General features: G+C 38.0%; 1 protein-coding gene across 4 annotated transcripts in view; it reads right to left on the reverse strand.

Moving 5' to 3' along the window:
• Positions 1 to 14,821, reverse strand: part of LOC106130097 (golgin subfamily A member 6-like protein 22) — a 38,158-nt gene that overhangs the window by 17,092 nt on the left and 6,245 nt on the right. For 3 of the 4 annotated variants that reach the window (XM_013328859.2, XM_060953166.1, XM_060953167.1), the window contains exons 2-4: positions 9,900 to 11,131; positions 6,052 to 6,203; positions 2,063 to 2,203 (exon numbers count right to left, since the gene is read on the reverse strand). In XM_013328859.2, the coding sequence (XP_013184313.2) occupies positions 2,063 to 2,203; positions 6,052 to 6,203; positions 9,900 to 11,068 (1,462 nt within the window). In that variant the 5' untranslated portion in view covers positions 11,069 to 11,131. Of the gene's footprint in view, positions 1 to 2,062; positions 2,204 to 6,051; positions 6,204 to 9,899; positions 11,151 to 14,821 lie in introns of those variants that run through there. The other variant, XM_060953165.1, reaches the window with a different exon arrangement.

Raw genomic sequence — 14,821 nt, forward strand, 5'->3', positions numbered from 1 at the left:
TGGATGTCGTAAAACGCAACTAAGGGAAAGGCTTACAAACTTGGGATTCTTTTTTAGGCGATGGACTAACAACCTGTCACTATTTGAATCTCAATTCCATCATTAAGCCAAATAGCTGAACGTGGACATTGAGTTTTTTCTGGACTGTTGGCTCTGTTTACTACGCAAGGGATATAGACGTGACCATATGTATGTATATGTGTGTGTAAAGCGCTTACACATGTCAAGCAACCCTGGTTATATTTACCAATTGGATGGGTGACCGCTAGTGACACAAAGTTATCTCGAGCTTTCTCCATGCTTTGGTAGGTACATTAAGTCGTAGATAAAACTAGCTTTCCGCCCGCGGCTTCGCCCACGTGTAATTCGGTTATATATAGCGTTTTTTAATGATTTCGACAGGGCTTTTTCTTCCACAGGCTGAAATCTTGTTACAACTGGAATTAAATATAGCCTGTGTTACTCAGGGATGATGTAGCCTCGTGATAGTTAATAGAAAATAAAATTCGGGTGTTTTATTTATGCATACCGATTACGCCGAGATTTATGGACCGATTTACGTGATTCTTTTTTTGTTCGGTAGAGTATACTTTCAAGTTGGTCTCGTTGTTACCTAGTCAGGATCTGATGATGGTATTCCAGGGAAATCAAGGGCAAACCTCAAATTTACAGGCAATTACGTTTTTGACAATTTCATAGATCTGTTTAAGTATTTGCGTCTGATAGTCATCATCCCATGTGAATGAGCTGATGATGGAAGGTACAACTCCTCAACGGTTAGGAGTTGAAAGAAAATTCTTACGAAGTTATACGTACATGTGAGGCTATTAGGTTGACCTGATAATAAAAAGTAAATCTCATTAACGTTAAGAATTTAGGTGAAAATGGATGCGGACAAATTTCGTCTCTTCACTTGTTTCCTTTTAGCTGTTTGTATGGGTAGTGTTAACACAAAATAGGGATTTAAAGGCGTGATGTTATTAATGTTATGCATGTATGTACATAATTATGTATGTTATTATGTATGTTAAAGAGACGACTGAAAGTTGTCATACAAAGTCTTTTTTTTTAAGGATGGGAAATCATCAAATGACCTCTCCCGCTCTGGGTGGAACGGAAGGGAGTGTCAGACTTTTACTGACTAAAACCCACCTCGTTCCTTCAGTTGCCCTTTGCGTTCCGGGGCCACGGTATCTCGTTAGAACTTTCCCGCAGCCCCGGCTCAGTTTATCCCGTTTCCCCCCCTTGGGGGTTGACATTTCAAAAATCCCTTCTTAGTGCTCACTAATGTTACTAAAGGAACCTCTGTTCAAAATCTCAGACTCCTATACCGAGCGGATTCGGCTGTGCGTTAATGAATCAGTCACCCAATCGCACCCCCTAAATCACGATTGGAGGATAGTTTGAAAAAACTTATAATGTCAAACATATTTACTTGCCTATGTACGTGTTCATGCCAAGTTTCAAGTTTATAAACCCAAGGAATAAGATTTTTCATAGAAACGTTTTTACCCCTTTTCCCCCCCTTGGGGGTTGAATTTCCAAAAATCCTTTCTTAGTGCTCCCCTACATAACCCAAGGAACCTACATTCCAAATTTCAGCTGTCTACGACCAGTAGTTTCGACTGTGCGTTGTCTGTCAGTCAGTCACTCAGTAACGGAAGAGTTTTATATATATAGATTACGGTCGAAAAGCCATGTAAGAAGCTTTTTAGGCAGCGTGGAAAGTCTTGCCGTGTGGTTCCCGGCACGAATAGAAAAAAGAATAGGACCACTCCATCTCTTTCCCATGGATGTCGTAAAAGGCGAGTAAGGGGTAGGCTTATAAACTTGGGATTCTTCTTTTAGGCGATGGGCTACCAACCTGTCACTTTTTGAATCTTAATTCCATCTAAAAGCCAAACAGCTGAACGTGGCCTATTAGTCTTTACAAGACTATTGGCTCTGTCTACCCCGCAAGGGATATAGACGTGATTATATGTATGTATGTATGTATATGTATGGAAAGTCTGACACCAGTGTTGGCACTCACAAACACGAGGAACAAAATACTCAGTCCTACCCGTTCGCGCATGCGCGTGCAGCTGCCCGGCCAGGTCCGCTGAACACCCCCTGGCTGCTGCCAGGTCTTCCTCCAGAGACCTGCTCCTCTGTCTGACCAGCTCCGACTCTTTGTATGCCGCTGCTAGCTCACATTTCAGCTCTGAAATGATAAATATATTCTCCACTGAACTCCACCAACAAGAGCTAGATATTATTTACTTAAGAAGAATTAATTATTTACTTAATTTTAGTTTGTAGTCATCTTTTTTCTTTCTTTTTATAAGTAGATAGTTTTAGTTTTAATTGTAATCTCTATTATTGTTACCAACATTAACGAGAATAGTTTAAAAACACTATAATTATTATATAATCGTATAAAGTTCTCTTAAGAAGAAGAACAATAAATACATAATATACATATATAATCACGTCAGAACCTTTGCGAGATTGACAAAGTCATCAGACAGAATTGAGATTGGAATAGTGACTCCAAGAATCCCAAGCCTTTGCCTTAGTCGCCTTTTACGACATACATGGGAAAGATATGGAGTGTTCCTATTCTTAAGTACCGGGAACCAAACGGCACACTTTAGAAGAATAATACAGAAAGTGATTAGTGTGGAAGAAGTGACAGATGAGACAGGAACAGCTTCGAATCCAACAGCAGTCATCAATGTTTCTTTCCGGAGTGTTATTTATGAGTTTGGCGAATTTACGATATAAATACAGTATGACGACGAATTTATGTGCGAAAGCTGGTAACTAAACGATTTATTTATATGTGCCGTGTGGTTCCCGGCACCAATACAAAAAAGAATAGGACCACTCCATCTCTTTCCCATGGATGTCGTAAAAGGCAACTAAGGGATAGGCTTACAAACTTGGGATTCTCTTTTAGGCGATGGGTTAGCAACCTGTCCCTATCATTAAGCCAAATAGCTGAACGTGGCCATTCAGTCTTTTCAAGACTGTTGGCTCTGTCTACCCTGCAAGGGATATAGACGTGACCATATGTATGTATGTGTATGCATGAGGTCGAATTTATGTGCAAAAGCTGGTAACTAAACGATTTATTTCTTGTAAAAAGTCGACGTTACAAGTACACATAATTAAGTTTCCAACGCAGCGGAGGTGGAAAATAAAGATTATACACTCTCGCAAATAAGTAATTTCCAAGTAACCGACGACGGTGGTCCACTTGGTAATCAATTGATTCTGGTGGTCGGGAAATGAAAGTGAACTGACCACCCGACGAGGTTAAACTTTCAGATTTATGTATGTGTATACCTACTAGAAGCCGCCCGCGACTTCGTCGAATCATTTCCGCGGGGACTCCGGGTAAAAAGTAGCCTATATGTCATTCTGGGTCTTCAGCTACCTACATACATACCTACGTAAATTTCATCGTAATCGGTTCAGTAGTTTTTGCGTGAAAGAGTAACAAACATCCATACTGACATCCTGACATACTCACAAACTTTCGCATTTATAATATTAGTAGGATTTCGAAAACATTGTTGTAAACTTTTAGCTAATTAAACTTTAATTCGCCTAAGAAATCTAAAGAATCGTATACATACTGTCTATTGCGAATTCAGTTCTTGCTAATCACATAAAACAACTATTTATTTGATAAGTTGATATTAGGTATAAGTTAGTTAAAATACGTCATTAATGAAAATTTTCTTAATTGTTCTTTTTAAATAAAGACTTTCGAGTTGCTGTTGTTTGCTAAGTTGTTTGTGATTTAAAATCAAATGAAAATTAAAGATTTTTTTAATTTCATTGAATAATTGTGGCTATTAATTATTTTTTAATTTAATTCCATTTAAAGATAAAATTATACAAACAGGACAAAATTTTCCTAGAGTCAATGTTTTTAGTATCTGGATTTAAAACAATCTACGTCTGCCTTCAACACGGTCAATAAAACGCAAATAAAAAAACGCATAAATATGGCCGCCTCATGCGTATAATTCCGTCGATATCTCAGGTCGATATCGTTCACTTTCCCGCCTTTTAAATTCCGGATATAGACCAAGGTCGGGTCAATGACCGCGGAGAAAGTGAATCATAAGATAAATTGTCATTTTATTCAAATTCAAATAATTTAAAAAAGAAACCACAGATTTAAAATTATTTTGGATTCGGTGATTTTTATTCATTTTATTTGCAGCCGGTGACAGAGACAATTGGGAGTAACCCACATAATCAGGCAATTGAATGTGTAAACCATGATAAAATATGGGTTAAGATCTCACGAAGGGTTGATGAGAGTACTTTTTTCTTCTGGCTTTAGTCCTAGTTGCATTCCTCACCTCTCTGGAGAGGAGCCCAGGGTAAGCCTTTGACCATGGATCCTAGATTGGATGAGTCAGGTTTCGACACACACCATTTGACACACACCAGTTCCCATCTGACCTCCACAACCTTTGCAGGCAAACCATGGTTCCAATACGAGTTAGTATTGGATCCATGGTTACACATCCAGTGACCTGAAGGTTTCCTCATAATGTTTTCTCTCACTGTAAGAGCATCAGTTAGTATTCAAACTAATGTATGGTCTATTCATCGCAAAAAGAATTTCTCAATTCGAACCAGTAGTTCCTGAGATTAGCGCGTTCAAACAAACAAACTCTTCAGCTTTATAATATAAGTAGGTATAGATAAGGCAAGTGAAGCGTGCACTTGTTGAAGTTCAATGTCTGACAAATACACCAAAGTGCAATATACCTCGTTATGATGCGACAGGACCGCTGGCCAGCCGCCAATCCCTTTGTTCAGTCGCCATTTTTATTTGAAACGACGCGTATTGTGTTTATTTTTGTTCGATTGAGAATTTCTCCGAGAATCGGGAAGGCTTTTTGTGTCGTTAAGTACTGAAAATATGGTAGGGCGTTGCCAGAGAATTCGGGCGTAACAAAAGGGACCTTAGAGCTGGTAAGGGGGCGTCCCCACTGCCAAAAGTACAGAGAACCACATAGGAATCTTGTCGTTATCACCCACTTCTGTATATTACGATGTATGCCTTTCTATTTGTCCCACTGTTATAAGATAAACACGACCATTTTCACTTTGAGTTCTTCATAAAACATACTTCATGTGTTTTTCAGGAAGAGACTATTAGATTGGTATTTTATTATAGGTAGGTACCTAAATACAAAAGTTTATCTACATATCTTACAGGATAGACGGAGCCAAAAATAATCATCAGATCGGGCTTTAGTCCCGGTAACATCCTCACAATATTTCTTACTAGCAGTGCCCGCGATTTCGTCCGCGTGGAATACTTAGTTATTTTGAGCATCATTGAAACTCCACAAGGATGAATAATATAATTTCCCCGTTTTTTTTTTCACATTCTCCATTATTTCTTCGCTCCTTATAGTTGCAGCGTGATGTTATATAGCCTAAAGCCTTCCTAGATAAATGGTCTATTCAACACAAAAAGAATTTTTTGATTCGAACCAGTAGTTCCTGAGATTAGCGCGTTCAAACAAACAAACTCTTCATACATACATACATTCATATATAAAATCACGCCTCTTTCCCGGAGGGGTAGGCAGAGACTACCTATTTCCACTTTCAATATTACAAACTCTTCAGCTTTATAATATTAGTATAGATTAGTATAGATAACTTGCATAAACATGGTAAGTACATTGGTCCAGGATCCTGGATTGGGCGAGTCAGATTATTGTACGAAGCGACTCCCATCTAATCTCAGCAACAGTTGCAGGGGAACCCAACCCATATTGCATCGATCACGGTAACACATCCAGTTGCCCGAATGTGCAAGTTTCTGCGCGATGTTCTCCCTCACCGTAAAAGCAACGACGTCACAGTACTGTTAATCAATCGACATAAACCTGCCCGCCGTTCCATATCATTTTATAATTACGATGCCCAACAGGGTTCATATTGTACCTATTTATAACCAGTAACTGTTATTCTACTGATGTACTTTATGATATGCAACACAGAATTTGAAATTGAAATCACACTCACGTTCAATTTCCAGGTCCTTCGTCTCGATCTCCTTCCTATAGGCCGCGATGAGCTCCCTGGCCCTCTCTGACTCATCGCACCTGGTCTCCGCGAGCTCGGTCAGGGCATCAACTTGTGTCTGGAACTTGTTCTCCTGGCTCACCAGGGTTTTCCTGAGAGACAAATTCATTTATTTACATTGGTGTGATATTTTACATACATACATACATATATATAATCTCGTGTATATCCTTTGCTGGGTAGACAGAGCCAACGGTCTTGAAAAGACTGATAGGCCACGTTCAGCTGTTTGGCTTCATGATAGATGAGATGGAGTAGTCCTATTCTTTTTTTTATTGGTGCCGGGAACCACACGGCATAAATAAATACATACGGGACAAATTACACAGATTGAGTTATACTCTTAAAGTAAGTTCGAGACTTGTGTTATGAGATACTAACTCAACGATACTATATATAGTTTTATAATAAATGCTTATTTAGATAAACATGTAAGACCCAGATCAATTTAAAAATGTTCATTTCCCATCTTGCCCTGACCGGGATTCGAACCCGGGACCACCGGTGTTGAATAAGGAAGGAAGGAAAACAGGCGACAAATCTTAAAGCAAGATGGCTTCTCAAAAGAAGATACAAATTGAGAACCTTCCCCTTTAGTCAGTTATTCCATCGGGAAATCAATTAGTCCCGAAATAAAACTAATAACAGTTCGGTATGCAGTGCAATTGAACTATGAAAATAAATCTCGAGTAATAGCAATTCAGCGTCTGGTTTCTCTCGTGCTTAGTATTTATATACGAGGTTTGATATGAATCTAGAATTCTAACCAGTTAGTGTTACGATTTATAATAAACTTTTAGACAAGACTAGTGTTCTACATTATTTTTAGCGTTATATTTCTTGTTTGTTTGTTTGTAATGTCTTTTTTACACAGAAATTTACATAGTTACAAAAAATATTAATTCATTGTGCCGTGTGGTTCTTGGCACAGATAGAAATAAGAATAGAGCGCTTGACCTCACCTCGTTCACCTCTTTCACCTCGTAAAAGGCGATTAAAGATAGGCTTATAAACTTGAGATTCTACTTTTAGGCGATGGGCTAGCAACCTGTCATTATTTGAATCTCAATTCTAACAATAAGCCTATCAGCTTAGCGTGACCTGTCAGTATTTCAAGACAATTTGTCTCGTCTACGATAAAGACGTTATTATATGAATGAATGGATTACAAAAAATATTATAGTTATTAAAGAAATAAATTACTTGTAATGGCGGACTTTTTTCTTTTTTGGTTAAGGGCTGGCGCACATGTTAGCCAAATTTAGGCAACCTTCTTTATGTACGCTATAGCAACGATTACCATGGCCTGTTAGTTAGGCAAAAATGTCACAGATTATTGTCAAATATTTTTTTTGGTCCAACAATATAGTAGATACTTTAAAACAGATTATTTTTCTCCCCTTTTCGCCTTGTGTCTTCTGTAGTGAATAACTAACTTTGCGACTATACTTTTCACAAACATACCTAAACCTACTTGATGATGCGATAAAGCCGCTTTTTGTACATTACATTGGCATAATACCTACCTATAATAGTTTAAATATTAGTATTACCCAACCCAATTCCTGTGCGGTGGGCGAAAATGACGTGAGACATATTCTGGTAACTGTTTGTGTAACCATGATCTAAACTGGGTAACATTTCCTCTCTTGTGACCTGACCTTTACTAACATCGTGGTCAAAGCCGTTCCCCGAGCTCCTCTCCAGAAAGGTGAAAATGCAAACGGGGTTACACCAAGAAAATGATCTTCTTCCTCCTGGCTTTAGTCCCGGTTGCAACCTCACCACTCTAAAGAGGAGCGCGGGGTATGCCATAGATTTTATGACCATAGATCCTAGACTGGGTGAGTCAGATTTTTACACGAAGCGACTACCATCTGACCTCCACAACCTTTGCAGGTAACCCTAATCCATATTGGATCCTTGCTTGAATGTGCAGGTTTCCACACGATTTTTTACCGTAGGAGCATCAGTTAGCATTTAAACTAATGTACATAACTTTGAAAATAGTCATTGGTACATGGCCGAGTTGGGATTTGATTCTGTGCCTTTCTGTGCATCACTCATTTTAACAGGGCACCTTACCGATTCGATCACAGACGCTCAATAGGTACATCAAGAAGATGATGACTTTAAGTAAATAAACACTAAAACGTGATTTAACAGTAAACTGCCCACGTTGTTAAAATATTATTCCACCTGCACAAAACAAAGGAATATAGGAAACCGATGTTTTTCTAACCACTCACGAAATCAAAATAAAAACATGAGTCAAAATAGTTCGTGCGTCAAAATTAAATATGGCCGCCCTTGAGCTGTCAAAAAAGCGCGCGAAACGACGACGTGTCGGTCACATGATACAGATGTCACCAATTAGTCTGTTATTACTTAGATTTTTATAATACCTTAACCTAGGCTCGGGTCTTTCAACTGCTAGACAGTGCTACAGTGATTTAACTAGCGGGGCTAGTTTAGTTGGAATAACTTAATAATACTTAGAAGTGAAACTCAGAATTCAGACATATTATATCTTATATATATTTATGACTAATTAACACCTAATTTTTTATCTGTTTGCTATTTTCTTAAGATTGACTGGCACAGAATGCATTAAATTTCAATTAAGTTTTAAATAAAGATATATATGTTAGCCTATGGCCTATAAAGTTTATTCTAATTTACCAACTTGAGTGCCATGTGGTTCCCGGCATCTCTTTCCCATGGATGTCGTAAAAGGCGACTAAGGGATAGGCTTACAAACTTGGGATTTTTTTTTAAGGCGATGGGCTAGCAACCTGTCACTAGTTGAATCTCAATTCTATCGTTAAGCCAAATAGCTGAACGTCGCCATTCAGTCTTTTCAAGACTGTTGGCTCTGTCTACACCGCAAAATATACATATATAGACGTGACCATATGTATGTATGTATGTACCAACTTGAACAAATTGATGGTGAGTAATGTGGGTAATAAATTCAATTGACAAATCAATACAGCTATCACGGTTGACCAAAAATATTCTAAATTAGACGATGATTAAAGTACTTAAATCAAATTGAGATAAATATCTGATATTTGTATAAACTAACGACCTTTTCACGAGTGTTTGTTTATATCAAATTTATAAGATGAGACACATGTTTGCATTAAATTAATTAACGCGCCATTTACCCGCGATTATTTCGTTGTAGGATTTTTATAAATAGACACGTACAGCATAGACTAGAGTAGCATGTATGTGGTTCAGGTGATTATGCGCTATACGACCAATTCAAGAAATAAAATCGATGCATACATACAAATAGTCATGTATTTATCCCTTACAGGGTAAACAGCGAAACACATTCAGCTGATAGAATCTTTAATGAAAATTGATACAAAACTTAAAACGTAGAAATTATTTTTCATTTATTTCAGCGGAATCTTCTACATCATGCAGCCATCATGCAAAATTTTTTATCAATGTAGCATTTATCTGCTCGCATTTAACAATAAATCCCACAAATGTCGGACTCGTCGAGTTTCGGGAAATCTTCCTTTAGTGCAACCCTAGACCACTTAGGGGTGCCTACTCGTAAATTCTCTAGGCCCAGATCAATTTCCTCTTTTATTTAAATGTAAATAAGATAATTACATATTTTTATAGTTTACATATATTTTTAAGATACTTAAATTAATATTTAACGATTAATATAGATCAAGTTCATGGATATTTAATACTGGTATTCAACGTTTCCCATTCACCAGAACATTTGGTGACCTAATTAACTAGATATACTTAATACTTACGTGTTATCGAAATGCCGCGGATCATCAGGCTCGATGATCTCTGCTATACTGAATTCCTCTACTTCTATTTCTTCTTCTAATTCTTCAATAATCTCCTCTTCCGCCTCACTCTCACTCACTTCACTCTCTGAACTATCTTCTACAACTACACTCTTTTCTCCATCTCCCTCTATAAATCCACTATCACTATTATCACTTGAAATCCTTCTCAGTTCATCACACTCATTCACATTAATAACTGTCCTATTATCTTCATTTCTCGATACGACGAAGCCCCCTAATAACTCGTCATTGTCTGGCATCGAGTCTTCCAAATACTCTTCCTCTTCTTCCTCAGAAGAAAGAGATTCAAAAGAACAATCGACTTCTTCGTCTGTCTGTTGTTCTCCATCATCGAAAATTATATGTTTTCTGAATGTAACTTTTTTCTTCCCACAATCAGATCTGTCATCGTCCGAACATCCCTCAGTATCAGATTTTGGCGGTTTCAAATTCGATTTCTTCACAACCGGGGATTCAGCTCTCTTATCCTCATTCTCGACTTTCAATAATTTATCTAATTCGTCTTTCAAATCGTTTTTATAATTATCAATTCCTTTGTTTTCAATCGTTTCGTATACTGGTTCATTTCGCTCTTTGCTATCAGTCCCTCCCATTTGGTCATTTATTTTGTCTATAGTGCAGTCAATGCTTCTCGCTATCTCGCGAAGCAATGCCTCGGCATGTTTTTTCTCGTCCAAATTAGGTTCATTAACGTAGACAAGCGACACGTGTTTATCTTTGTTAGCGTACTTTTGCAGTACTAACGCTTTGACGAAATCTGAATCTGGGGTATTTTTGTCCGGCGTAGGCGCCTCGACGTCAGACTTGCTACGCTGCAAACTCGGTGTCTCTTTCTGAGGACTAACTCGGCAGGATTCGGTCCTTTTCTTCCTGTTTCTTTTCCGTTTGCCCGCCATTATTTTGAAAATGGCGCCCACACCAGATTTTTGGTTGTAGTCCGTTTCTGGGAGTAGCAAGTTCACTACATCCTTCGATTTTTCGGTCGTTATGTCATCGGATCGAGGCGCGCGCGCAACTGTTTGAACTGTTTCGACAGTCGGCGGTTTCCGCGCGCCATCGGCTATCCCTGTCTCGCTCTTTCCTTTTTTTTTGAAGAAATTAAACATGGCGGTGGCTAGCGTTCAGAAACCATGTCTGTTTTGACCGGCGTTCGTTTACTAACTGGGTTCCTGCCGGATATATTTTACGATGTCAATTTCAGTGGACGGGAGAATGTTCTGTTTATGAAATATATTGTACACTGCTAACTTTGACTGGATTATATTTACAAATAAAAGAAAAAAATCTAACATCATTTCTAAGGCGATTGAATTGATATTATAATGTTACAACTTGTACGTGTTGGATACTCATTTATATCACAATCTATTTTAAGACATGTATATAAATAGATTTACTCGACTAGATGTAAACAGACAAATGAGACAAGTGATGACTTTAACAATGTTCATTTGGAAAAACAGAAGAAACACGCAATTATTCGACAAAGAAATGTAAACAAATAATTTTTTACTTTGTTCTAAGAAGTTCTGAAGTCTATTGCGTAGATTTAAAGAACAAATCTTCCCGTGCTGATTTTAAAAATAATCAAGGGAAATGTTTAAGGCCTATTTAAATCATAATTCCATCATTAAGCCATAAAACCTTCGATCATAATGCATATAGCTAAACGCGGCTTTAATATCATTTCAAAACTGTTGACTCTGTATACCCCGTAAGGGATAAAGATAAGTAACAACTGTAACTGTGTAAATCACTTAGTTAGCAAATAAATGAATGTGAATTTCACAGATAAAGCTTGCCTTAAAGTAAGTTTGTGTCATAAGACACTCGGTGATACTAAGTATAAATTTATTTATTTATTTAAACTTCATTGCACAAAATACAAATGTGTAGCATAATTGGCGGACTTAACGCTAGAAGCACTATCTACCAGTCAACCATTGGGTCTGACAGTTTTAATTACTTATTTTATTTTTCCATTCCGTTTTAGAATTGGAAGTAAATAAATCTAGTACCTACTATCAATTATCTCGTGTCAATAACATTGGCTTAGAAAACAACACGCGTCTTTTTTATGCGTTTCATTTTTAACGCAACGTGCTTTTTTGTTTATTAGGATTTGAGTATAAAGTGCACAGCACGGTTTGAATCTCACCGCGTGAACATGCGACTCTTTCCTGTGTAAAATATAGATATTTATTTAACAATCTTACAGTGAGGGAAATCATCGTGAGGAAACTTGCACATTCAAGCAACTGGATGTGCAAGAAGAACCTAATGAAGGGGAGCGTTGGTCTTCTCCAATAACCAAAGAGCTTGCATGCGAAGAGAATGTGGAGGAAAGAAAGACATTACTTTATTGTAGCATAAGATGCAAGTAAACATAACAACTTTATTGTAACTAACTAGAGGCCGCCTGCGACTTCGTCCGCATGGAAACCCTATCAATCCAGCGGGAACTTTGGGATAAAAAGTAGGCTATGTGTTATTCTGGGTCTTCAGCTACCTACATACCAAATTTCATCGTAATCGGTTCAGTAGTTTTTGCGTGAAAGAGTAACAAACATCCATACTGACATCCTGACATACAAACTTTCGCATTTATAATATCTATTAGTAGGATATGTTTTCAAAGAGGTTTCTCTCAGCTCTATGTCATGACATGGATATAATGAAAAAGTATACAGGGATAGTGGCAAGTAGAAAGATCTCTCTACCTACCCCTCCGGGAAAGAGGTGTGATTGTGATGTATTTAAAACTACGGAGCCGGAAGGACGCGCCTCACCGACATTGAACTATTGCCAACGTTCACATTGTATTTTTGATTTAACGAGTTGAAATCTGGAATTTTTAAATACACACGTGATGAAATCCAGCTGTGAAATAGCTGATAGACCTTTCACTCAACAGGATATGGGTTTATTTCCTTTAAAAATATTATTATTTTTCAGAGGGTTTTAGTTTGAAACTTTAAGGGAATTGATATCGATGCTATTACGGTGAGGGAAAACATCGTGAGGAAACCTACATATTCAGGCAACTGGATCTGTAACCAAAGTCAGCAACGTTATATGCATATAATGGTTTAGTTTCTCCTGCAAAGGTGGCGGAGGTCAGATGAGTGAGTGTCGTTTCGTTTAAAAAACCTGACTCACCCAATCCAGGGTCCGTGGTCATGGGACTAAAGCCAGGAGGAAAATGATTAATACATACATATGGTCACGTCTATATCCCTTGTGGGCTAGACAGAGCCAACAGTCTTGAAAAGACTGAATGGCCATGTTCAGCTATTTGGCTTAATGATAGAATTGAGATTCAAATAGTGATAGGTAGCTAGCCTATCGCCTAAAAAAGAATGAGAGAAAATGATTAATTGCCAAAATATATTCATATTGAATGATGCAATCCTCAGTAATATTATCAAGCATGATTATTGAAGTGAAGGAGTGCCGTGTGGTTCCCGGCACCAATACAAAAAAGAATAGGACCACTCCATCTCTTTCACATGGATGTCGTAAAAGGCGACTAAGGGATTGGTTTACAAACTTGGGATTCTTTTTTAGGCGATTTGCTAGCAACCTGTCACTATTTGAATCTCAATTCTATCATTAAGCCAAATAGCTGACCGTGGCCATTCAGTCTTTTCAAGACTGGTGGCTTTGTCTACCCCGCAAAGGATATAGACGTGACCATATGTATGTATGTATGTATGATTATTGAAATTTAAAGATGATCTGATCATGACTAGTATTCGCCACGAACGTTCAGGACTTTCAGGACTCCCGTCTGTCATCCGCAACCTTTTTTGGGGAACTTAACTCACATTGAACCTTCGTTCATGACAGTAAAAAGTTAATTGATTAAAGTAACTTTCTAATAGAAAGCTATTATAATTAATAGGAACGGCGAAGCATATTATACAATTAGCGAAACAAGTCTTGTGACCAATGGCTCTGTTTACCCCATAAGGGATAAAGACGTGATCATTTTAGGTACACGGACATTGAAGAACAAATATCTGCCAGGGATATTTGACAATGGTCGTTAATAGTCGCCTCAGTAATAGACCAAGGATTTAATAAGCGAATCTAGTCCAAACTCCAATTAATATTTCAGAACACAATCTTTTAGAAGCTGAATCACGTGTTGCGCTCACTTGCTTTGCTCGCTATTAAGAAGACAAGTCAAAGTAGTAACAAAAATGCCTGGTAACAGTGTCATAAACATACATACATAAAATCTCGCCTCTTTCCCGGAGGGGTAGGCAGAACTACCTCTTTCCACTTGCCACAATCTCTGCATACTTCCTTCGCTTCATCCACATTCATAACTCTCTTGTCTTCATGCAAGCTCGGCGGTTTCGGGTACTTTCGACCTGACCCTTTACCAGGACGTCCTTAATTTGATCAAGATACGTTCGTCTAGGTCTTCCCACTCCGACCTTTCCCTCCACACTCTCCTTATAACAGTGTCATTTTTGTTTTTAAGACCAAACGGCTGCCTTCATGACTGTTGGAGATGGTAGAAGGGGCAGCAAGACCAACAAAATCCTGGCTAGATATCGATCGAAAGATGACATGACACCACAACACAGGTAGAGGGGTAGACCAAAGAAATCCTGTCTAGATGTCACGATAGCGAGAAATGATTTTAAATGACTTAAAACTGAAGACTGCTCTAGTCTCTACATTGTTAACTGTGACGCCTCAGACCGGACTAAGCAGAAAGATAAAAGTTTATCTCATACATACATATGGTCACGTCTATATCCCTTGCGGGGTAGACAGAGCCAACAGTCTTGAAAAGCTTATCTCTACTAATAGTATAAAGCTGAAGAGTTTGTTTGAACGCGCTA

The sequence above is a fragment of the Amyelois transitella genome, chromosome 31, assembly GCF_032362555.1.
Source record: "Amyelois transitella isolate CPQ chromosome 31, ilAmyTran1.1, whole genome shotgun sequence".
Classification (NCBI taxonomy): Eukaryota; Metazoa; Arthropoda; class Insecta; order Lepidoptera; family Pyralidae; genus Amyelois; species Amyelois transitella.